Raw genomic sequence first — 26,251 nt, 5'->3', positions numbered from 1 at the left:
GGCTGGCCTCGAACTCACAGAGATCCGCCTGCCTCTGCCTCCTGAGTGCTGAGATTAAAGGCGTGCGCCACCAACGCCCGGTGGTTTACCATGTTTCTGCAGTGGCTGGTAATGTGGGACATCTCCTCATATGTTTGTAGATAGTAATGCTATAACCATGTATGCATATCGTCTTTGGAGAGACGTCTGGATTCTTGGCCCCCTTTCCCTTGGGTTATTTCACTAGGCAATTTAGATCTTCAGATATTTCAGACATTAGAGCATTGTGACACAATGACTCTCACAAATGCTGTCTTCCATTGTGGTGGTTATCCTTTCATTTTCTTTAAATTTAAAAAAAAGAGTTGTTTTATTTTTCTATTACGTGTGCATGTGTATGGTTGTGTGTTGGCACCCAAAGAAGTCAGAAGAGGGTGTCAGGTCCCTTGGAGCTGGAGTTACAGGTGGATGTGAGCTGCCTGACCTAGGTGCTTGGAACTGAATTCTGGTCCCCTGTAAGAGCATCAAGTACTCTTAACTGCTAAGCCATCTTTCCAGTGCCCATCTTTTTAAAAATTTGATGATGTAAGGGGCTGGAGAGATGGCTCAGAGGTTAAGAGCACCAGCTGCTCTTCCAGAGGTCCTGAGTTCAATTCCCAGCAACCACATGGTGGCTCACAACCATCCTTTATGAGATCTGGTGCCATCTTCTGGTGTGCAGATATACATGGAAGCAGAATGTTGTATACATAATAAATAAAATCTTAAAAAAATTTTTTCTGATGACATGTAGTTAGTGTCCCTCTTCCTCTGTGGTTACTTGTACATGGTTATAGCTAAAGAACAACTGCCTAATCTAAGATCTACCTACGTTTCTTCCTAAGAGCTTAGTTTAGTTCCTAAGTTGAGGTGTTTGGTCCATTTTGAGTTAACCTGGATGCAGTCTCAGGTAAGGGTCTTTGCATGTAGATGATCAGTTGGCCCAGCATCCTTGGCTGATTGAGTCTTCAAGCCTTGGAGCTCAGGCTGGCCTAGACCTTGTGATCCTCCAGACTTAGCCTCCCAAGTGTTGGAATTATAGGTGTATATCACCACACCTGCTTGAATCTTAATTATTTTAGGTTCTTGATTTCATTTAACTATCATAATAAACATAAGACATGTTTATTATCATTGTCATTTACATTTTATGGATTTTTAAAGCTGATTTTTTAAAGGATGATTTTATTTTTTTTTTTAAAGTGTATATACATATGTATGTCTTGTGCACATGAGTGTGGTTCCCACAGAGTCTGGAAGACAGTGAGCCATCTGACAGAAGCACTGGGAACTCTACTCTGGTCCTCTGTAAGAGCAGCCACTGAGCTCTCTCTCCGGCCTCTTTTAATGTAAACCTTAATAGCTGTCAGTGGTTATCGTACAGATGATGGAAGCTGAAGTGGACAGTCCTGGGAGAGAGGTCCCAGTCTCATGTGCTCTCTCACAGTCTGAGTTGGAGGCCGCTGGTCTGTGGCTATGTTCTAGGCTGTGAGGCCCATGGGGATGCCATCCAGGAGAGGGTTACCAAGTACATAGACTCTGGTGGTCTGGTAGGGAGGGTGTGGCTAAAGACCTGAGTTGTTCTTCACGAAATGAGCTCCAGGAAGCCTCTGCTTTTGTATACCAGAGCCCCTGCTTGGGATGCCAAGCCATAGAATGGGACTCTGCCCTTCCAGGTTGTGTGAGGGCAGTTTTCCGGGTTCTTATCTCCCCACACTGTCCCTCTCCGTTTGGAAGAGTAGCATGTGGGTGACACTCCCAGTTAGCTGCTGTGAAGAACTCACCCTGTGCTGTCCTGTCCTGTGGTTTCTTCAGTTCTGGACTTCAGCGACCCCTTCAGCACTGAGGTGAAGCCCAGAATCCTGCTCATGGGTCTCAGGAGGAGTGGCAAGTCATCTATACAGAAAGTCGTCTTTCACAAAATGTCCCCGAGTGAGACCCTGTTCCTGGAGAGCACCAACAAGATCTGCAGGGAAGATGTCTCCAACAGCTCCTTTGTCAACTTTCAGATTTGGGACTTCCCGGGGCAGATTGACTTTTTTGACCCCACCTTTGACTATGAGATGATCTTCCGGGGAACAGGAGCACTGATCTTTGTCATCGACTCCCAGGTATGTGGAGTCTCATCCCAGGCAGAGACACACCTCCCCACATCCATTTGCAGTGGTGTGTGAGTGAGTGACTGAGTGTGTGTGTGTGTGATGTACATACAAATGTGTGTGCCTTCACCATAGCCCACATGTGTGGGGGGGTCAAAGATCATCTCTCTAGAGTCTTCTCTCCTGCACCTGTGGTGGGGTCAGAGGATCAAGCTCAGGATGTCAGGCCTGAACCAGGCACCTTTACCTGCTGGCCCAGTGTTTAGGTTTTTAAATCTGCAATAGGCTCTTCTATCAAACAAGGATTCCTCAGAGCCCCCAGACTCTGCAGGAGAAAAGGCTCCCTGTCCAGTCATAGCCCAAACTCACTTAACCCGTAAGATCATATAACTGGTGTGGTAGTTGAATGTAATTGGCCCCCAATGTGTCACTATTGGGAGGTATGGCTTTGTTGAAGCAAGTATGGCCTTTTGGAGGAAGTGAGTCACTGTGGAGGCAGGCTTTCAGGTGTCGGATATGCTCAAACCACACCCAGTATCTATAGACTACTTCCTGTTAGCCTGAATATCAAGATGTAAAACTTTCAACTTCTTCTCTAGCACCATATCTGCCTGCATGCTGCCATGGCCCACCATGATGACAATGGACTGAAGCTCTGAAATTGTAAACCACTCAATTACATGTTTTCCTTTAGAAGAGTTGCTGAGGTCATGTCATGGTGTCTCTTCACAGCAATAAAAACCCTAACTAAGAAACCTGGGAAACTTCATAGCCATAGGGCAAATCCCAGAAGACATATGGAATAATTATAGTTTCTTTGCAATAGAAGTTTACTTAGAAGATTACATATTACAATATTTATTTTCAAAGTAGATAAATTCTAAGTGAAAATTTTCTTCTGAATCATTTTATCTGGTTGGGTGTTTCACCTGTGTGCATGTCTGTGAACAACCTATCTACCTGGTACTTGCAGAGGCCAGAAGAGGATGTTAGATACTCTGGAACTAGAGTTACAGACAGGTGTGAGCTGCCATGTGGGTGCTGGGAATTGAACCTGGGTCCTCTGGAAGAGCAACCAGTGCTCCTAACCACTGAGCCATCTCTTCAGCCCTTGAATCAAATTATTATTAGTAGTATATACTTGATTACTATAACTCTTATGTATTTTATAGGTCACTATAAAATGTGAGGCAGATATCTCATAGGAAGATGAATATTTATTTTCCACAATTCACATCTGTGTTTGAATAACCAGTTCTATTTTCGTTCTTTGCTCCTGTAGCTGTGAGTACTGAGAAATGTGTTCACATAGATAAGCTGGGGATATAGGGTGAGTTTTGTCATAGCATTACACAAGAATTTAAAATCCTCCTAAGTGTGTCTCCTGCATTATCTAGTTTTCTGTCATAAAAATTATTTTTAGTAGTTTATTAACAGTCCTGTGTAGTCCTCCTTCAGCTTGGTTGTAAGCAAAGTGTAGGGCACCATTGGCTGGTGAGGAGCCGTTCCCCAGCCATTAGTAATTTCTCCATTCTCTCCACCTGGGGCTTGCCACTGGGCTCAGTGGGAAGAGGAGGAGGGGAGATCAGGCTGGCAAGTGCTGGGGAGGCCAGTGTTGGGGCCTTAGAGGGTGTCTGAGACTGTGGTGCAGGCTGGAGGCTTTCCCAGGCCCAAAGGGAACAGACTCTCTAGAGAATGCCAAATCCTGTCTAGGGGGGGGGTGAGAGAGTTCCCTGAAATAGACTCCCTACCCACCCCCCAGTCTGGTCAGTCTTCTAGAGTGTGTGGCATATAGGAGCATCTTTAGCAAACCCTTGCTCCAGGAGGCTGCAGTGTGACCAGCTCTGAGAACAGGGCTCTGAGTGCAGGGGTTCGTTCTTCCTTCAATGGGAGTTCTGTAGAGGGAGAGGCTGAAATCCAATGTTAGACCTGTGGTGGGTTCACCAGGCCCATGAAAGCTTGTGCATAGACCCTTCACATGTCGGGCTGTCAGGAGCTGCTCTCTTGGCACTCACTCCAACTTGTACTGACCTGTTTTCTGGCCTGTCTCCCTATCTGTCTGCCAGCACTGTAAATCAGGGAGCTTGGGGCCCAGGGGAGTGGCTAGCATGTGCATTGTGCAGGGCAGGGAACTCTGTCTTCCCGAGTCAAACCCATGCCATTTTTGTAGCTGTTTAAGCAGCTGCCTGTGAGTAAGTGGATTCCAACCAGAGCAAAATATCATTTCAGATGATGGCTTGGTAAATACTCAGATGCCATACTGTGCTGTATAGCAGCTCCACTGCAAATCTGTCTAAGGCATTTATGATATGGCTATAATTTAGCCCCAAATAGGTATATTTACTTCTTTTTACTTTTCGCTGTTTATTTTTAATCATGTGTACATGTGTCCCGGTGTGTGGGTCTGCATGTTTACATGTGTCTCAGTGTGTGTGGTCTGTATGTGTATGTGTGTCCTGGTGTGTGGGTCTGTGCACATGAGTGCAGGTTCTCAAAGAGGTCTGCTCTCCTGGAAGCAGCATTGTAGGTGATTGTGAGCTGCCCTGCTTAGGTGCTGGGACCTGGACTCTGGTCTTCTGCTAGAAGAGCAGGTGCTCTTGACCACCACACTGTCTCTCCAGCCCAAAGCTGCTTATTTTAGCCAGGCAATTTTATTTAAACATAAAGCAGGCTTTTCAGTTAGGTTGGTAATTGTGTTTCTTGTTTTGTATGTATTTTTTTTTTTTTAATTTACTACAGGTCACAAGAAAGTCTATAATGTTTGAGAAAGATCTTCCTCCTTTTCCTTTCCTTCTTTCTTCCTTCTTCCCTCCCTTTTTCCTTTTTTCATACCTTTTCTTTCTTTGACACTGTTGCTCAGGCTGGTCTTGAATTCACAGAAACCTTCCTACCTTAGCCTCTTAGGGCATGCTGGGATTACAGGTATGAGCATCTTGCCTTCCCTACCCCGCCCCAAGACAAGTTCTCTCTACATAGTCTTGGCTGTCCTAATACACAGCTATATAGACTAGGCTGGCCTCGAACTCACAGACATCTGCAGGCCTCTGCCTTCCGGTTGCTGGGGTTAAAGTCATACCCAAACTCAAGTAACACTTATTAAAATAACTAGGTGAGGGGCTGGTGAAATGGCTCGGGGTAAGATGCTCAGTGTCAAGCCTGACTATATGAGTTTGATCCCAAGATTCACAATGGTGCAAAGAGAGAACTGACTCTTGCAAGTTGCCCTCTGACCTCTACACACATGTGCATGTATACACACATACCCAAACAAGCAAACAAGTAAGTGTCAGAAAGATTGTTTGGGTCGAGAGTGTTGCCCAGAGTACTAAAGTACATAATGCCCTGATTTTGACCACCCCATACTCACACACAAAGGAAAATCAGTGTTGAGTGTTCTTAAAAATAATAAGGAGCTTGAGAGATGGCTAAGCAGTTAAGAGCATTTCCTGCTGTTGCAGAAGGCCCAGGTTTGATTCCCAGTACCTACATAGTAGCTCCCAACCATCTATAACTCCAGTTCCAGGGAATCCAGTGCCCTCTTCTGGATACTGAGAGCACTTCATGCACACGGTGCACAGACTATCTAGAGACATGTCTCACATACATTTAAAAAAAAAACTTTATAGATTAGCTAAGTGGTTTCAGAACCTAATACTCATTGGGTGGAAGCAGTGTGTATGAAAAAGTGTTTGCAAGGATCTTACCTGCGTTCCCAGGAGTGGAAAGAGGAAACCCTGACTTCCAGGAAGCCCCTGAATGCACCCATCCTTTTCTGCTCTCTGTCCCTCCTACCCATTCTTCCTTCTGTTAACAATAAGCACTATCAAGCATTTTTTTGACAGTTTTTGAGAAAATGTCTCACTAATCTCTGGCTGTCTTGGAACTCACTCTGTAGACTAGGCTGGCCTCAGGTTCACAGAGATCTGCCTGCCTCTGCCTCCCAGGTGCTGAGATTAAAGATGTGTACCACCACAACTGGCTAAGGGTTTTGTTGTTGTTGTTGTTGTTGTTTTTTTTTTTGAGACAGCATTTCACTGTGTAAGATGGTCTAGGACTCACTATGTAGATTGAGCTGGTCTCCAACTCATAGATCCACCAGCCTCTGTCTCCCAAGTGTTGGAATTAAAGGCGTGTGCCACGGTGCCCAATTTGGGTTGTTTTTTTTTTTTTAAAGATTTATTTATTTATTTTATCTATTAATGCTCTATCTGCATGTATACCTTTATGCCAGAAGAGAACATCAGATTACACTATAGATAGTTGTGAGTGAGCCACCATGTAGTTGCTGGGAATTGAACTCAGAACCTCTGGAAGAGCAGCCAGTGCTCTTAACTGCTGAGCCATCTCTCTAGTCTTTTAAGGTTTGTTTTTTAATTTATTTGTGGTGTGTGTGTGTGTGTGTGTGTGTGTGTGTGTGTGTGTGTGTGTGTGTAATATATAGTGTTCTCTCCTTTTGCTTTTTCATGTGTTCCAGAGATGAAGCTCAGGTCATCAGGCTTGCAGGTGGTGTCCCTTTACCGACTGAGCCATCTTGCTGGGCCCCCTTTCTCACCTTTACAGGGCATCTGTGGTCTAAAACCACATATTGTTTCTCCATGAATTCCTCACAATCACATTTTTCAGAGAAGGTTGTGAAGGAAAAAAGAAGGAAGTCCAAATGAGCACATGAGCTAAGTGCTTGACACTTGCTCTGCAGAGAACACACAGTACCACATCTCCTGTAGCTGTTCTCCACACTCCGGTGGACCTGGAGTTCCCATCACTTTGGGAGTGATGATGGCCTGACTATACAACTCTTGACCAAATGGCAGAGTAGAAACTAGAGTACTTCTTTTCCTAAGTTTTGTTACAGACAGCAAAGAGCAAACAGAAGGGGGGTACTGGAGCCATGGCTTAGCAAGTAAGAGTATTTGCTGTATGGGCATGGGCACCTGAGGATCTGAGTTTAAATCCTGCCTTCAGTGTAAAAAGCCCCGGGGTGCCACACATAAGCTGGGAAGCCCAGCCCTGTAGGGTAGGACAGAGACAGGAAGATCCCTTGGGCTTGCTAACTGTCAGCATAGGTCCAGAGTTGATGAGAGACTTTGCCACAGAATCAGCTAGAGTGATAGAGCAAGGGTGCATGCACCCATGCATGCATTATATATGCATACACTGAGCACACGCACACACACACACACACAGAAAAGGAAAAGCATAATGGTTGTGAGGAAAAGCATCTGTAATCCTCTGTTTTAGTAATTATGGTACTTGTGGGGAACCCAGAGCCTGTGTGTGTGCTAGACAAGTGGTCTGCCACAGTGCTACATTCTTTAGCCTTCACAATTGACCAGGCTGGCCTCAAATTTGTGATCATGTACCTTGTCTGGCCAATAGCTAGGGCTACAGGCTTGTAACATTGGACCCCACATTCTCTTCCTTTTAATGGCATTTTTAGTTTCTAGGATCTTTTAGGGTTTTTTGTTTTGTTTTATTTTGTGTTTCTTTTTTCAGTTGTCTCTGATGCCCCTTATACAAAGATAATTGTTCTGTTAACTGAATACCACTCTGTAATTGCAAAAAAAACTTTGCAGTGCCACTGAACGACCCTCCAAGTACTTGTTTTTAATTATGTGTAGGTCTGAGTGTCTGTGCACATAAGTGCAGGTGCCCAAAGGAGGCCAGAAGAGGCTATCAGGTTCCTTGGTTCTGAAGTTACAGATGGTGGTAAGCCTCCCCATCCGGGTGTTGGGAATTGAACCTGAGTCATCGGCAAAAGCAATATATGTCCTTATTTTTTTTTTAAATAAAAAATATATTTACTTAGAAGCATTCAGAATGTCAGCAAAACAGCTGCAATTTTTTTTCAATTACAGAGTGGTATTTAGTTAACAGAACAATTATCTTCGTATAAATTGCATCAGAGACAATTGAAGATGACAAAAAGAAACCCAAAACAAAACAAAAAAAAAACCCAAAAAACTATCATCCCCATATATAACTAATTTGGCTGTGCACCAGCAAGAACCTGCTTTAAATTCCCATGCCAATTTACAGGCCCCAGACTGTACCAGGCATGGTCAGTGGCTATTGAAAATACCATCAGGACAGGCTATCTAAAGATACATTCGGTAGTGTACTAACTATACAAAAAAAGACACTGTACAGTTTAAAAACAAATCTTACACAGTCTTGTATTTCCATTTTGGTTTTCTTTTTCTAAAAGGAGTGAGTTGTTTGCAGGAAGGTAAAATGCTTTCTAGACAAAAAAAAAAAAAAAAGAAACTTTGATAGAACCAACTTATCTATCATCATCACCATCATCATCATCTTCATCTCTGTGGAGCTCAGTGTACTGCAATGGCTGTCACAATACATGTTCTTACTGCTGAGCCATCTCTCCAGCCCCTACAGGGTCTCATTGTCAATCACTAAGGCTATATACTATTTCATCTGTTAGTGTGAGCCGGGCACTTGGGAAACAGAGAGGCAGGCAGATCTCTTCTGAGTTTGAGGCCAGTCTGATCTACGTAGTCCAGGATAGCCAGGCCTATGTAGAGACCCTGTCTCAAAAAAAAAAAAAAGTCTGTTAGTGTAATCATACATTTGACAGGGTATTTAGCATATTCTAGTATTTTCTTTGAATGTTGGGTAAATTTGCTCACAGACCTGCCCCTTAAAGTGGCTTTATCCTTAAAGATATGAGTGGTAATTTATGTGCAATAGAATGTACTCCTTTAAGTACATACTTTAAGGGTTAAAAATGTATCTCCCATGTAACCACCCATATTGAAGACATAGGATCTTTCTGTCCTCAGGGCTCCCTGGGGCCTTTTCACATAGTGCTCCCCCAGTGAACAGCCCCAGGAAACCACAACTGTGCTTCTTATCCTTGTAGGTTATTTGCCTTTCTAGAAGTTTAGATATTTGAAGCTACTGAGTGTAACTTTAAATTTGAATGCTTAGTCTTCTGACCCTCTGTCTATCATGTCCCTTTCTCTTAAACACACAGTGCAGAGCATGAGTACAAGAAAGGAGCCATTTGTTACTTTTGTGTCCTGTTAGTTTTCTGTTCATTTGTTTGATATTTTAACCCATTTACAGATAAAGGCATTATTTTTATTAATGGAATTTGGAGAATACACAAATGCAAAGTCAAACATCCCCCCATCAACAAACAAATAGGAAAAAAAACCCTCATTTTTTGATATCTGGGCTTTGCCAGGTTTGAAGTCATAACAGAGGTAGGGGTGTTTGGGGAGATGTTATAGAGTCTGTCCTACAGATGCCTGCCTGCCTCTCTGTCTGTTTGTCTCTCTTTCTCCCCCCCCCCCCTCTCTCTCTCTCTCTCTCTCTCTCTCTCTCTGTGTGTGTGTGTGTGTGTGTGTGTGTGTGTGTGTATTTTTTGTTTAAGACAGGGTCTCGGTGTATAGCCTTGGATGGGCTGGAATTCACTTGATAGACCAGGCTGACCTCCAACTCTCAGCTTGGCCTGCCTCTGCTTCCCGAGTGCTAGGATTAAAGGCATGTGCTACCACTCCTGGGTCTACAACTTTTAAACTAGCTGTAATTCACAGATCTGAGTACCCAAATGTGAGAGTCTGCCTGAAGCAGGAGGCACTGCATGTACCGTTCACAGACATATAGTTGTGACCTCATAGCCTTTGGGGCAAGCCGTGTGTTCATGTGACATCCCTGAACTGACAGGTCACTGGACATGTTTGGAATTTCCATCAACAGGTCATATATGTGACATGTGATGGGCCACCTATAAAGCAAAATTTCAGAATGAATCTCTCACATAATACTGAATGAAAAAGACATGTATACAACTTGATTAATTTTGTTTTTGTTTTCTCATTTATTTATTCAGGGCACATGCCATGATATTTCTGTGGAAGTCAGAGGTCAGCTTGAGGAAGTCATTCCTCTCCTACCATATGGATCCTGGGGCTTGATCTCAGGGCATCAGGCTTGATTGGATTAGCGCTCTGTCCTCTTGCTAGCCCACAACTTGATATTTCTGTAGTTTTTTGTTACTACAAACAAGCTTTGGAAAGTTTTTATTAAAAAAAAACCCTTTCTAGTCTACTTTCCCCTGGTCTGTTCTGGGCTCTAATAGTACAGGACCACCTGGGCCAACAGTTGCCAATGCGCATGCTCCATAGTATTTTCAGCATGGTGTTCCTGGTTCAATATTATTGCTGCTGTAGAGAGGGTCATCAGCTTTGGCCAACACAGCATGATATTCTATTCCAGATGTTCTCAAAGCGGGCCATTGTTAGCAAGGACTGCCAGTGTCACTTTCCTTGGTCATCTTCAGAGCCTGCTGTACCCCAGCGTGTGCTTTCTCCTGTACAGAACAAGGTGGAGCCTGGCACTGATCATCTTTGAGACTTTCATCTTTGCTTCCACCATATTCCTGTTTAGGTTGGGGATGGCCCCAGCCAAAAACAACTCCATGATACTTCTAACTTTCCAAACAATGTAACTACTGTCTGGATACATGTGTCGGTTGTAGTGTAAATAGATGAGTGGGGGGTGCTGGAGAGATGGCTCAGCGGTTAAGAGCACTGGCTGCTCTTCCAGAGGTCCTGAGTTCAATTCCCAGCAACCACATGGTGGCTCACAACCATCCGTCATAAGATCTGGTGCCCTCTTCTGGTGTGCAGATATACATGGAAGCAGAATGTTGTATACAAATAAACAAATAAAAGAGATGAGTGGGATAGGTGTGCTCAAATACTAGTTACTTAGGAGGCTGTGGTGGAGAGGCTGGACTGTGAAGAAGCTGACAGATGGGGCTTTGATAGTGACCATTCAGTTCATTATTTCTTCTTCTTCATCCTCCTCCTCCTCATCTTCTTCTTCCTCCTCCTCTTCCTCCTCCTCTTTCTCCTCTTCCTCCCCCACTTCCTCCTCCTCCTCTGTCTCTCTCTCTGTTTCTCTGTCTCTCTCTGTCTCTGTCTCTCTATCCCTGAAGACAAGTTTCTCTGTGTAGCACTGCCTGTCCTAGAACTCAATCTGTAGACGGAGGTTGGCCTCCAACTCGGAGATCTGCCTGCCTCTGCCTTCTGAGCACTGGAATTAAAGGTGTGCACCACCACTGCTTGGTGTCTTTTCTTATCTAAAAGATTTATTTATTTACTTACTTATTTATCCATTTATTTATTTTTTTATGGCATTAAGACTTAAATGCCAAAATGCTCATGAACACTAAACAAGGAAGCTATCTACCACTGACTTATATCTCCATCTCAATTTTTTTGTTTGTTTTGAGACAGAATCTCAAAGAATATCCCAGGCTAGCCTGTAATTCATAGCAGTCCTCCTGCCTCAGCACCCCCACACACTGCTAGAATTGCAAGGGTGAGCCACCATTCCTGACACTGACAGTTTGAAGACGGGTACGCAGGTGTTTATTATTTTATTATATAGCCGTAGGAAGGAGAAGAACATAATATTGTGGTGTTTGAAACAACTGTTCTAGACCAGAAGTCTCAAATTCTCTGTACAGGACTGGAGGTGGAGGCTCTTGGGACTGCACTGTCTGTGGGAGTCTCTGAGGAAGACCCCATTCCTCTGCATTGTGGCACCGAGAGCACAGAGAGCAACTATGCCTCAGCTGACTTCCCATGTCACTTGGTTACAAAAGCCGGCAGGAGGGCTGCAGGTTGTGGTTTGCTGACCTCTCTGGATTAGAATTAAGCTCCTTCCCATCCTCCTACCCATCCTTATGTCTCCATCTGTAGTCTCCATCACATCCTTGAGAGCCTTGGGAAGCTGGGAGGCATCATATTCCACGGAGGACCTAGTTTTGGTCCAGTTTCATTTCCTGGAATTCCAGCTCCTATCTTTATAGCGATCAACAAACTACACTGTGACTACTCAAATCAGCTGCATTTTCTTTGCTTAAGTTTACAAACTTAAATTTATAGACTCTAAGTCTGTGATGTTGGAATTGTTTTGTCAGGGGTGTTGGGAGTTTGGCAACATATTTTTGAAGATCATAGATATGCGTTTCTAGGTGATGAGTGTGTATAGAAGGTTCTGGAAACAAAGCTGAAGGCATGAACTTTGTTCCAGGATGACTATATGGAAGCACTGGCCAGACTGCACCTCACAGTGACCAGGGCCTACAAAGTAAATACTGACATTAATTTCGAGGTGTTCATTCATAAAGTGGATGGTCTGTCAGATGATCACAAAATTGAAACCCAAAGAGACATTCACCAGAGAGCAAACGATGACCTTGCAGATGCTGGATTAGAAAAAATTCACCTGAGGTAAGAGCCAATACCCCTTAGAGTCAGGGTCCTGAGAAAGGCTGGAGCAAGTAGGTTTGGGTTTCGGTCACCACGGCTGTCGGGGTGTGGGCTGGGTGGGTATGGACAGCATGGATGCCAGGGTACTCGTTAACCTGTTTTGTGCTGGGATAGGATCACAGATATTTTACACTTGTTAAATGCTAACCTGTGGTGAAAGTAGTGTTGTGTTTTACTTTTGTATTCAACAAGTTGTCAAAGCTAAACTTACTTGAAAAACACAGCAAAATTCATGGCTCTAACCAGGATGCTAACTGGTAGTCAATAGTAGCACTGCTAATAGGATGGTATTTATAACCTCAAACATATGAGGCTTAAAATCATTAGGATAGGAATTCAGAGGACAACGTCTCCCATCTATTTTGTGGGGTGGGATCGTGCATAATCATTGACTTTGCAAATTGGAAGTTAAAAATAAATGGCATGCTTCAGTATTAATAATGTAAAAGTTACTAATTTGACAGGAGGCTGTGTAGAGATGAGTGCAGCGTGTCTTGTGGAATGTAAGGATGCTCACATGGACAAGGATGACCAAACCCCAGCGCTTGCCAGACAACGCAGACTGGGCGTGGCTTTGGCACTAGGGAGGGATGGAGGCTGCCTGTTAGGACACACTTGTTTGTGACCAAGGTCATTATGAATTCTGAAGGGGGCTGGTGCTTGTGTGTTCAGATTGCACATAAGATTACTAGCACTAGTGACAGAGCCCAAGACACCTGCTCAGTTACAGGGAGCGTGGTGAAAACTGCCTTCTCTTTCAGCTTTTATCTGACAAGCATCTATGACCATTCGATATTTGAAGCCTTCAGTAAAGTGGTGCAGAAACTGATCCCACAGCTCCCGACGCTGGAGAATCTGCTGAATATCTTTATCTCAGTAAGTACGTGGTTTGCTCCTGCTCAAGTCACTTGTGGAATTCAGAGTAGCATGGCACAAGTGACAAACGTCATAGCTGCCTGTGTTTCAGGGCCACTTTAGCATCAATTGCTCTTGAAGATTACTCCCACATTTTCTTTTAGAGCCTTTACATTTTAGCTCCAGTATTAATGTTTCCCTCGTGCACTCAGATTGCATATTCAAGCAGGTGGGTATTCATCGGTATTAACAGACCTTGGATATGGAGCAGAAAGCCTTGTTTGGGGGCCAGCAAATTAGTACAGCAAAGGTCACCCATTGCCAAGCCTCACCACTGGAGTACAGTCCAGACCACACAGTACAAGGAGAGAACCAGTTCCTCACCAAAAGTTGTCCTCTGACCTCCACATCTGTGCTGTTGCAAGTCCTAACCATCCCAGAAATACAAAATATATATAAATAAATGCAAGAAAACTTCTTTAAACCCTCTTGGTTCTGTCTGTATTTGAATATTCACTTGTGAGTGATGAGCCTGAGTCCTACAAATGGGCAGGTCAAGAGTTAGGAAACATTGCCCGAGTGCTTTACCAAAGATAAATAACTTAGGCTAGTTGTTTTCATTGACTGTAGAAATTAGAAGGCTTCACTGTGACAGCTCCACAGAGGCATACGTGTGTTTCAGTGCATCTCCCCCCCCCCCCCCATGCTGCTGTTCCTTCCCCTCGATGTCACCCTTCTCTACTTAGTGAAGTGGAATATGATTTTTTATGTAACTGTGAAGTGGTCTGAACTTGCTGTTCCTTTAAGGCGTGTCTTTCCCCCCTCTCAGAATTCTGGAATTGAAAAGGCATTTCTGTTTGATGTGGTCAGTAAGATTTATATTGCAACCGACAGTACTCCAGTGGACATGCAGACTTACGAGCTCTGCTGTGATATGATAGATGTGGTGATTGACATCTCCTGTATTTATGGGTAAGCAAAACACTCTCTTTTATTGTCATTGAAGCAAGTTTTTTTTTTTTCAGACAACATATTCTGATTATGCTTTCCCATCCCTAAATAAAACATTCTTAAAGACCGTATTGTACTGTCTTTCCCAGGGCTGGAGGTGTGGCTTAGTTTTGAAACAAGTCCTGAGATCCGCACTGCAGAAAGAGGGAGGACGGGCAGGGGGAGAGGAGGGAGGATCACCCAACTGCCTTCCTTTTCATAGCTTCTGGGCCTTTTTGTATTTATTCACTTGACTTTTGTACTTCTGCTTTAAGTGACTGGGATCTATAAATAGACCATTTAAAATGCTAGTAATAACAGGTAATTGTTGAGCAGATGCTTATTATTATTATTATTATGATGATGATGATGATGATGATGATGATGACTTTGTTGCACAGATCATCTAATTTAGTTTAGTTGTTCCATGAAGCCGAAGTTACCATACTTGTTTTACAGATGCAGCAATGGACTTTAGAAAGGTGAAATTTCTAGCAGCTGCTCATTCTGTCAGCAAGAAAAGACTAGACTTTGAACCCTGGTCTAAATGAGTATGATCTGATGCTGAAAACCTGCACACACAGTGCACCCCATGGGGTAAAAATAGATCCACAAGCCATTAAGAACATTTCCATTGTCCTGTTTGTTACAGAAAATACCTGCTCAGTGTTTTTTTAAAATTTGGTTTTGATTGTCTAGGTAGCAGAGAAGTATAATACTAGGCAAATAACATCTGCTAGTTTTTATTTTGACCTTAACATTCATAGAAACCAAAACTTCTATATATGCTTAAAATAGTATTAGGGAGCAGAGAAAGTTGTATTACCAGAGATAGAAACAAATCTAGATGCTTGGAGATCTGCTGAGAAGTCTACGTTGGATGGAGTGTGAGCAAGCTATTACCCACTGTTGTCAGCAGGTGGCTAGCTGTTCTCTCAGACCTTGTATTTTACTGCTCTTCTCCCTGCCTCTCACCACCTGCCTGCTCTGTCAGCTTCCAGAAGTTTCAAGCTTGGCTGCTTCTGTTTTCCACCATCTGGAAATTCTTTGCCCATCCAGTGAGATTTTCTGTTTACTCTGTTGCATATACATCCATGCATGTGCAAACTTGTGTGATCACATAACATACTTACCTCCTAAGACTGTGGTAAACACTGTTAGTAGGGTCATAATGTTCCTGCCCTGATAGAGCCTGGATAAAGTGTACCTGTCATAATTTATTATTGCCATCAGACATGGACTGCTAGCTCTATCTTCCTCATGATCATGACCCTGTGATAGTCTATTATTTATAAGCAGTAAGTGGATGACCCTGAGTTGGGCCTGGAAGCTGAGTGAGCCTGATTACAGTCTCAGTTGCTATGGTAATCAAGTACAGTGAACAGCACAAATATCTGGCACATATTTAATGATATACATATTCATTATTATACCATATGGTAATTAGATGTAAGTGGTGAGTTGTTTGGGTAATTGATGTTAATCAGAGGCATTTTCACCAGCTAAAACAAACATGAGAGGAGAGGGAGTCAGGCTTCGCCAGAGACAGCCTCTCTGTAGTGGAGTGCTGGTGTAAGACTTCAACAGAGACGGTAGAGTGCTGGTGTTCTGAGACCCCACAGGATTCCATAAGAACTGGGTTGGATCACAGTGGTTTGTGGGCTCTAGAGTTTCCTCCGGGTGCTTGCTGGTTTTATGTCAATTTGACTCAAACTAGAGTCATCAGAGAGAAGAGGGCCTCAATTGAAAAACACTTAAGTAAGATGGGCTGTAAGCAAGCCTGATTGATATGGGAGGGCCCAGCCCATTGGTCTGGTGATCCTAGGTTCTAAGAAAGCAGGCTGAGCAAGCCATGGTCAACAAGCCAATAAGCAGTACCCCTCCATGTCCTCTACATCAGCTCCTGACTCCAGGATCCTGCCCTGTTTGTGTTCCTGTCCCTGACTTCTTTTAATAATGATCAATGATACAGAAGTATAAGCCAAATAAACCCTTTCATCCCCAAGTTGTTTTGGTTATGGTGTTTCATCACAGCAGTAGTCACCCTAAGACACTCAACTTATTGGAGCAGCTGTGAGCCAGCTCAGTAACCAGTAAGGTGGGAACTGGGATGTAGGCAGAGACTAGGGCCCTTGTAGGCAGCCCAGGAAGCCAGTGGCCTTGGGACAGGAGGTCTTACTGCCCTTTCTCAGCTGCCTACTGGAGACCAGGTGATTTGTTTCTGCAGGACTCTCAGATGAGGTTCTGTATAGTTAGCAGCTCAACACACACACAGGCATACACACAGACATACACACTCACATGCACATGTGTACACACATACACACACACACACATACACACACACACACACACACACACACACACACACTCTCTCTCACTCACTCCACCTTCACATGTTTTCCTGGCTTGTAGATGAAGAAGTGAACTGTACAATAATTTCAGTTGTAAAACTTCACAAATTTCTTCTTGCAATTTTTTTGTTCTTCTATTTTGTCTGCTGTATTACTTGTTATGGTTGTAGAAGCAATACCTACAATGCTTCTACAATGACAAGCATAAAAAGTGAACTCTCTTGGGATCAGGGGTTCAAGGTCAGTGATTGGGCCCTGCCTCTCCTGCTGGAAACCTGGGGCTAGATCTGAACTAAAAGCAAGAGTCAAGAAGTCTGCAACCTCACTGTCTAGAGACAGTTGCTGTTTGTATGTTTAGAAACTTTTATGTTTTGTCTGCATATCTGTGTATATGCCCCACGTGCATGCCTGGTGCCCTCAGAGTTTAGAAGAGGGTGTTGGGTCCCCTGGAACTGTAGCTTTCTGACGGTTGTGAGCCACCATGTGAGTCCTGGAACTAAACCTCAGTCCTCTGCAAGAGCAACCAGTGCTCTGAATGGCTGAGTCATCTCTCCGGTCCCACTGTTTGCACTTTTATATATATATTTTTTTCTATTTCTAATTTTTAGGATAAGGGAATCACTATAAATAATTTTACATTCTGCTATTTTTCATGTAATATCATCTGTGAATTTACCCATGCTATTAAATGTTATTTAGTAATTAGAAATATTTGGAATCTGTATATTCAAGAATATTTACTTGAAAAAAAATGTAACATAGCCTCTCTTCTTTAGTGGTTAAAAAATGTAAGCATTTCTGTTAATTATTCTTAGAGGATGACTTAGCAAGAGAGATTCTGTGTTAAAAATATAGGTTAGCTCATATGTGGTGCTTGCCTGTAATGCCAGCTGTCTGAGACTGCTTGAGACAGGATAACGGAGAGTTTAAACCAATGTGTACAACATAGCAAGATTCCATCTCAAAATAAATAAATAATAACTAAAAATGGTGCCGTCGAAACTAAGAACTTTGTTAAAACATCTTCAAACATCTGAGCTCTTACACTAGGACATTTCTCATTAGAGCCAGTTGGTAGACATCTTGCCTAGCATGCACAGGCTCCTAAGTTCATAGCCTAGTATGGGAGGTGGTTTTGTGTGTTTGAAGGTTATCGTGGACTCACTGATGCTTTCAGAAGCTAATTTCCATAATTCATTTCAGGCTTAAGGACCATTTTGTTAGCGTTTGAAAGTAAAACAGGACATACGAGTTGTAAGTCTTGGCAGCTGCTGGGGGAAAGGAGCTAAGAAGAGGGACATGCCTTTCTGAATTAGGGGTCTAGAAACCTGCTGTCTTCAGCCATGGAGGTCTACAAGCAGCTGCATGGCAGAGGGGAGGGAGCTGCTGAGAAAGTGAGAAAGCCCAGAGTCACAGAAGGCAGGCTTGGGCTCTTGGCCAGTGTCTGAAAGAGATAGCTTCCTTTTTTCCTCTCTTGCTCTCCCCTTCCTCCCATCCCGTCCCTTCCTTTCTTGGTAGGATCCTGTTATATTGTCTATGGCTGCCTTGAATGTCTGGGCTCACATAATAGAAACGTAAGTTACTTTTAAGCATGTAGATAATAGTTCAAAGATCTTTTCAAAGCTAAAACCCCCACATTTCCTTGGAAATACAGTTAAGTCTCTTCATTGTGTCGTGATTGCCGCCCAAGCCCTTTTTTTTTTTAAATCTCTGTAAGATTAAAGCCTCGGCCTCGACGTTGGTCAGCTCTGGATTTTAGATCCTGGTTTACCTCTGTCATTAGCTTTGCCTAAGTTATTTTATTGCCAGCCCAACTTTCCTCAGTATCTGTCTGGTTTAGAGGATTTCCCCTGCAACTAGTATATGATCAGAACCAGGTATGGTTACCAGTTTACTCCACAGTAATTTGGGGGTAAAATTGATAAGGCTTAGTGTAATTCCAATTGAGTCAAATTTCTAGTCACTTATTAATAAATTTGGACAATGCACCAGAAAATTTACATAGTTTCAGATAAAGGGAAAAGGTACAAAGATGCTTCTTTAGCCTGGGAGGAAAGGATTCAGAACCAATGACACCAGGGTCTTGAGCAGGTCCTGCTTTGATCCCCAAAGCCATGATATTAGCAGCTAGATGCATTTTGCGTGTTCTCACTGTAGGGCTGTAGATGGATCATGTCATTTCCCCATCAGGAAATTGGAAGTGTTGATGGTGTACAGATGGGGAGATTGAGGCCTAAAGTCACTCAACTTCTTAAAGCTCTCACAGGCTCTCTCTCCATAGTCCATACTTGAAAATGTTGACTCTACAGAAAATGACTGCACAATGAACTATATGTCCTTCGTGGGGATTTGCCTGTTTTTAACCATATGGACACATTTGCTTTTATTTTTCTGATACACATCTACAGTTTGTGTTTTAGCTGAACTGCTGGGAAATTAGTTGCAGATTTGTTGATTCTTTGTATTTTCCGAGAACAAGGACACCTTTTTGCAGGACGATAGTTTAATTATCAAACGAGGCAAATATAGAACGTCTAGTATACTCTGTTATCTAATCTAATATATACCATACTCAAATTTTACCAGTAGTCCTCTGGTATTGCCTTTCTTTGTGGAGCTGGGGATGGACCCTAGGGTCTCACTTGTGCTAGACAAGGGTGCTACCACTGACCTATCCACAACTTCTTTTTCTTTTCCCTTTTGAGGCAGGGTTTCCTGTGCTCTGTAGCCCTGGCTGTCCCAGAACTCACTCTGTAGACCAGGCTGGCCTTGAATCACAGAGATCTGCCTGCCTCTGCCTCCCAAGTGCTGGGATCAAAGGTATGGGCCACCACTGCTCTGCATATCCACACCCTCTTAATTCTGTTTTCTAGCAGTTTTTCCTTTGGCCCAAGTCAAGCCCAGTGTTTGCCTGTCTGGTCTGTGTGTATTCTCTTTGGAACTCTTTGCCCTTGCTTTTGCAGTCTAGGTGTTCCACTATGTAAAAACAAGATGCCTTTGGTTACAGAGACATGCAGGCTAGCCTCTACCTCCACTCATGTTCCTCAGGTACCTCGAGAGGGGCCCACCTGCCGAAGTACCCCACTTACCATGTTGGTAACAGAGTGACTGTCAGAGCCGCTACACCTGTGCTATGTTGAACTTTTACCCAAAGGCACTCCAAGCATAAATGGCTTACTAGAAGGGTAGTTTTCTGTGTATTGAAGTGGGGATCTGTTGCTGGGTTGCAATTTGTAGTTCTTTCTTGAAGGTCCAATACATTTTGGTTTCTGTCTCCATTTAGTCTCAAAGAAGATGGAGCAGGAGCCCCGTATGACAAGGAATCCACGGCCATTATAAAGCTGAATAATACAACAGTTCTTTATTTAAAAGAGGTGACAAAGTTCTTGGCGCTCGTTTGCTTTGTCAGAGAGGAAAGCTTTGAAAGAAAAGGTAATTTTTGGTGTGATTTAAAAAGAACCGCCTCAGTTTGCGCTGCCTCTGTGCCTGTTGAATGGGTGTAGTCACAGCATGCCCTCCAAGCCTCTGAACTCTACTCACATGGCCCTGGATTAGCAGGCCTGAGGCAAACCCTGCATGAGTGGGTATCTGGACCTGCCTGACCCCTGGTGTGCAGCCATGATTGGGAGGAGGTGGAAGTAGAACCAGAATCCTCTACTGGGCCTTAGCTTTCACTTTGCCAGGCTGTTAAACTAGGAAAGGATTTCTTAGCCTGTGTAGAGGTGGGGAGCCTGTCTTGGGCCACAGCACTGGGTGTTAGATGAACCGTGTGGCCATTGTTCTCCTAATTATAGAAGCATTAGAGGTAGATGGCCTTTATCTTCTGCTTAGCATTCACATAATCTCTTCAAATAGCAGGGATGGTGTCATGATCCACACGGTGAAGGAATGACTGATACTATAAAAATGTAAGCGTCAAATTCAGTTGTTGGTGATGGGTGTGTGTGTTTTAAATAAAAACAATTAACTGATTTTTTCTTTACTTTTTAAATGATGCTAGTGTGGCTGGGCTGGGGATGTTGACTGGAGCTAGGATGTAGTTTACTACTGCTAACAGCGCTGCAGGTGACTCAGAGCTTGTCCATCTGCACAGAGAGAGACCTGGGCTACAGAAAGCAAAGCTAAGCAATGCAAAAGCAAACCAGCAAAGTGCAGTAGCGGCTTCTGCTGTCCTATGGCTTCATAATAAACTTGTTCTAAAATTAAGGAAAACAAAGAACAAAATGAAACTTTACATCTGAGTTAAGCCTCCTGTTAAATTTCTGAGATTTCTTTTTCTTGCCTTCTTTTCCTCTCTTTACTTCACCCCTTCATTCTCAGCAAAACTGGCTGCACTGTTACTATGGTTTCAAAGCTGTTTTTTCCACACATTTAGTTTCTCTATAACAAAGCCAATTTATATTCTCTCTCTCTCTCTCTGGTGTATGTGTATTGTATATAGTGTATACTTGTGGTATATGCCTGTGTTGTATGTTGTGTGTGGTGTATTCTAGTGTGATATATGGTATACATGTGTGTGGTGTATGTAGTGTATTCATGTTACATGTGGCATATATGTATGTTTTAGTATATGGTATTTGCATGTGTTAGGTGTGGTTTATGCATAGTATGTGATGTCTCTGTGTGCAAACATATGTGTGGATGCATAAGAGCAGAGAGAGGCCAGGTATATTTCTCTGTCACTCTCTGCCTTATTCTCTTGAGATAGAGTTCCTCGCTGAAACTGGAGGTCACCATTTTTGTTTAAATAAAATGGTGATGGGTGTGTGTGTTTTAAATAAAAACAACTGATTTTTTTCTTTGCTTTTTAAATGATGGTAGTGTGGCTGGGCTGGGGATGTTTACTGGAGCTACTGCCCAGTTGCCTAGAGAGCATCCTGTGGACACTTGATCCCAGCCCCCACTCCACCAACAGCATTGGTGGAATTCCCCAGCTCAAAAGGGTAGGCCTGCTTTGGTGGCTTCCAGTGAATATTAGCAAAATATCCTTCAAACTCTATGGTTAATATGCCCAGTTTGCTCTATTCCTATCAATATTGAATTTTACTGTTTTAGGAAGTTGATTTTCATGTAAAATTTACATATCCAGCCCTGAGGCTGTGTGTCTGCCAGTGACCAACCAAACTGACTTCTGTATAATTTGTCCTTAAAACTTTTAAGAGTATTCATCTTTTGTTCCTTATTTCCATCTGCTAGAAAGAATAACAGATTATCTATTAGATATGGGCTACCTTTGGGAAGATAGACAGCAGGACTGGGCCAGTACATGGTGGTAGAGGCTAGCCTCTTGTGTGTGATGCTGTAGGTTCAATCCCAGTACTGTGCATCCCCTGTCAACAAATGAAGATAGACAGAGCTGTACTTTGTTCTTCTCTCTCGATATACAGATGATTTTACTCAGACCCAAAAAAGTATAAGTGGCTTTATAGCAAGCTGACAGCACTAGCTCATGTCAGGGCTGAGAATGGCTAGTTAGGGAGCAGGAGAGAGGTCCTCCCCAAGGACGAGCACACCAATTGGTTGTCCAGTGCCAAATGATCAGCCCTGAAATATATGGTGACAATATATGGATTGAGCAGAGCAGGATATGTTTGGGAACATATATGTATATACATACATGCATGAAGTAACAATTAGTGAAAAAAGGGGCCATGAATTTGAAGAACAAGGAGGGAGAAAAGAGAAGGTGTAACTAAATTGTGTAGAGTTAGGTGTGTACACACACACACACACACACACACACACATTCTAAATCTCTTCCCACATTTATTGTTGGTTGGTATTTCCTGTGGATTTTGGAAGCTAAGGAAAACAAGGGCCACATAGATGTATAACTTCAGCTGGGAGCAGGTTCTAAAGTTTAGGAACATCTGAGCTAGGTGGAGAACTTGTTAATTTTGAACCAATTTTATAATTAACTGAAAAGTTGCAAAAATAGTAAATAATCTTCAAGTCCTCATCCACCCCCCCCCCACAACATTTGACCTGGGAACTGACAGTCTTGCTGTTTCTGGTTGGAATGAACTGTTCACACCCTCAAGAGTACCACACAGAAATGCCACCATGTCCTTCCCGCTCTGATACTGCATGTTTTCTGTCTGTTCCTGGGGAATCTCTATTAAAGTCGCATCAGGGTTTCCATCACAAAGTTTCTAAAGTTCAATGCTTCACGCTGTACAAGTCCAGTTGGTCTTTAACCTTCACCATTAAATTTAACATCTGACTGTGTAGAACAAAGTATGTAGGAATCAATCATATAATCCTTGGTAAATTATTACGAAACCACAATCTCTAATGATAGGCAGGTTTTGTAGAATATGATAAGCTAACTAGAAACCTAGTTGTTGAGTTTAATTTAATGCTGTAACTAAGGAATATAGGGAAATGGGCATATTTAAAGTTTCGTGGAGACAGGCTTTCTCTGACTGTGCTGACACTGTATAGACAAGGCTGGCCTTGACCTCGGAGTTCTGCCTGCCTCTACCTTCCAAATGCTGAGATTAAAGGCATGTACCACCAACACCCAGCCTCTCAGCTCGTATTTAATGTGTGTGTATGTATGTGTGTTTGGTGGTGTCTTTCTCTATTGTTTCCCACCTTATTTATTTAGTTGCTTTTGAGACAGGGTCTCACTATGTAGCCCTGGCTGGCCTAGAACTCATAAATGGGTTCTGAGGAATTTAGGTTGTTAGGCTTGTGAAGCCAGCCATTTTTGAAAATTAAAATGATATTTATTGTTATTATTGAGTGTGTGGAGTTGGTTCTCCCCTTCCACCTTCATTTGTGTTTGGAGGTGGGGTTTAGGTCATCAGGATTGCATAGCAAACACCTGCTGAGCCATCTTGATAGCCCTTGATTTATCTTTAATTTGAATGATTAAAAGAAGTTAGTGAAGTTCAGTGGTTTTCCAAGAGTTTTGGGGGGATGGACAGCTTTGGAAATGTGGCAAAAACTCTGGAAGCTTCTGGAATAGTCTTCAGGAAACACCTACCTCACAAGACCACCTGCCTCTTGAGGCCTAGGCCTGTTACATGATGGTTGTGCCTCTGCTGCCCCCTACTGGCCTTGGATGACACAAATGACAGGTTGTTTCTAGTGCCATTTAAAGTTTTTTTTTTTTTTTTTTTTTTTTTTTTTCTTTCTTCTTCTCCTGCAGGCCTTATTGACTATAATTTTCACTGCTTCCGGAAGGCCATCCATGAAGTTTTTGAGGTGAGAATGAAAATGGTGAAATCTCGAAAAGCCCAGAGTCGGTTGCAGAAGAAGAAAGGAACTACTCCTAATGGGACCCCTAGAATGCTGCTGTAGGGGAACAGTCAGGAACCTGAACCCACTCATGTGATGGGGGTGCTGAGCCCCACTGCACTACAGGAAGGAGGAGCCTGGGGCATGGACATAGATTTGCTAAGGAAAAAGAATACTCTCTTTTTAAAATAAAATAAGCACTTTGAAGCAAAAACCTGTACAATAACAATAAAGTGGACCCCCACTGTACTTTAGTACATAAATGAAAACTTTTATGTTGACAGAAAAATCCCCTGTGAGAACTGCAGGAACTATACTGATTTTGCACTTTTTTCATGTTTTTGTTTTTTTGTTTTTTTTTTCTCACTGGGATGAACTTTGGTGACTTTTCTAAACTCTTTTCTGCACTTGGTGTCAAGAACATGCATACTAGAGTCCATATGGGGATCAGAAATCAATCCAAAGTAATACATTGGTAATGACTTTTTGTAAATTTGGGAATCTTTGCTACCAGTTGCTGAGGGGGGAATCATTTTTCAGTGAAGCAGGAGTAGGTCAGGGCTGGGAGCCCCAGGCAAAAGCAATAAGAGCCTCTCCTGTTTGTAACGAGTGTAAATAGGAATTTTTGTAGGAAGATTTTAGTGCCAGGCTTACATCCATGTTTGTATCCCTATGTCCATGCCCTCCTACTCACCCAGTCTTTGGGAAGCTCTTTACCTCAACACACGTCTTTGTAGTCACCATATTCAGATGGGTGATTTCTTTTTGCTGCATTATTCTAATAAACCTTTGGGACCAGATTTCTAAAACGACGCCAATCAGTATAAACAAATATGAATGGTGTTTGAGGAGACGGGAAAATAGCATGGGTTTGTTGGGGTGGGGAGCGGGGATTCTGGAGGTACATCTGTACCTGCCGAGGAGGCTAAAATAGCAGAGCTAAGAGGTTTCCCGGATGTAGGCAGATGGGCACTCAGTCTAAACACCTGTGTACTTGTGTGTGCGTGCCCTGTGAATGGCCTGCTGTTGTGCTGTTTAAAGTCTTTGTTCAGGACCAGTTTTTAATGCTCCATGACCACAGGTGTGCAGCAGATCTTTCGTCTTCACTATCGAGTTAAGTCCTCGGTGGCTCCATTCGTTACCTAAGTCACCCTTTCATCTGTGACAGTATGCCTCTTGTCCTCCACCTGTTCCTACTTAGTTCAGCTTGCCACCAACTTGCCCTTCAGGACAGCAGACACAGGAAAGCTGTGGCCAATGGGAAAACGAAAGCCTAAAGAGGTGTAAATTAGCCGTGGGTGCATTGTTTTAGATCATCGGGGAACTGAGAGTCGGAAATCTAGCCCTATACCAAATCATTCCAAAGGTTAGCACTGTCAGTAGAAAAGTGGTTTTTTTTTTTTTTTTTTTTTTTTTTTTTTTTTTTGAGGCAGGGTTCCTCTGTGGCTTTGGAGGCTGTCCTGGAACTAGTTCTTGTAGACCAGGCTGGTCTCGAATTGACAGAGATCCACCTGCCTCTGCCTCTGCTGGGATTAAAGGCGTGCGCCACCACTGCCCAGCAGAAAAGATTCTTTTTAAAGCAGAATCTCCTAGAGACACGGAGCTGCTCTTGCAAAAATATGTGACATGTCTAAAGCAGCTTGTCCCTGAAGCCCACTTCTTTTAAGTGTTGTCTCCCCATCTTCTTGCCTCCCCTTCCCCTAGTCTTATACTTGTTTTTTTGTTTGTTGTTTTTGGGGTGTGTGCTGTGGGGGGGTGTGGGGTGTGTGTGTGTGTGTGTGTGTGTGTGTGTGTGTGTGTGTGTGTGTGTGTGTGTGTGTGTGTGTGTGTGTGTGTGTGTGTGTGTGTGTGTGTTTTGTTTGAGACAGAATGTGTAGTCCTGCCTGACCTGGAATTCACCTTGTAGATCAGGCTGCCCTTGAACTCACAGATCCACATGTCTGCTTCTCAAGCGCTGGGATCAAAGGCATGTGCTGCCTTGCTGGGACAGGTCCTCTGAAGCTGCTAACAGAAATGAAATGTTGATTGGTGGAGAGCTGAGCCTCCCAATAGTCTGTGCAGTATTAAGGGGGTTTCTAACAATCACTACACACCATGGCTTCTTCCTTATGATCCCTATGCAGAGACCAGAATGAGTTGTTAGGTGCCTGGAGTCCCAGAGAAGATTCTGTTTTCTTTAGTTTTCAAAGCTATTCCCTGATGGGCCTTTGCCAACAGGCTGGATGGAGGTGGGCTACTCTTAAGAGTCTAATCTCCACACACATATACACCAGAGAAAGAGGAAAGGAGAGAGAGAGAGCAGGAGAGAGAGAGAGAGCAGTTTGTTTGCTTTTTGAGACGGGGTCCGAGGTAACCCAGGCTGGCCTCAAACTTCTGCCTCCACTTC

General features: G+C 43.2%; 1 protein-coding gene across 1 annotated transcript in view; it reads left to right on the top strand.

Moving 5' to 3' along the window:
• The window catches only part of Rragd (Ras related GTP binding D), a 37,256-nt gene extending 13,328 nt beyond the window's left edge, over window positions 1-23,928 (top strand). Inside the window, exons 2-7 of the mRNA XM_027403421.2 lie at window positions 1,834-2,129; window positions 12,183-12,382; window positions 13,183-13,297; window positions 14,106-14,248; window positions 19,904-20,052; window positions 23,777-23,928. Coding sequence (XP_027259222.1) covers window positions 1,834-2,129; window positions 12,183-12,382; window positions 13,183-13,297; window positions 14,106-14,248; window positions 19,904-20,052; window positions 23,777-23,928 — 1,055 coding nt within the window. The remainder of the gene's footprint in view (window positions 1-1,833; window positions 2,130-12,182; window positions 12,383-13,182; window positions 13,298-14,105; window positions 14,249-19,903; window positions 20,053-23,776) is intronic.
• Window positions 23,929-26,251: the final 2,323 nt, after the last annotated feature.

Source organism: Cricetulus griseus, chromosome 2, assembly GCF_003668045.3.
Source record: "Cricetulus griseus strain 17A/GY chromosome 2, alternate assembly CriGri-PICRH-1.0, whole genome shotgun sequence".
Classification (NCBI taxonomy): Eukaryota; Metazoa; Chordata; class Mammalia; order Rodentia; family Cricetidae; genus Cricetulus; species Cricetulus griseus.
This window is presented reverse-complemented; position numbering and strand designations above follow the sequence as displayed.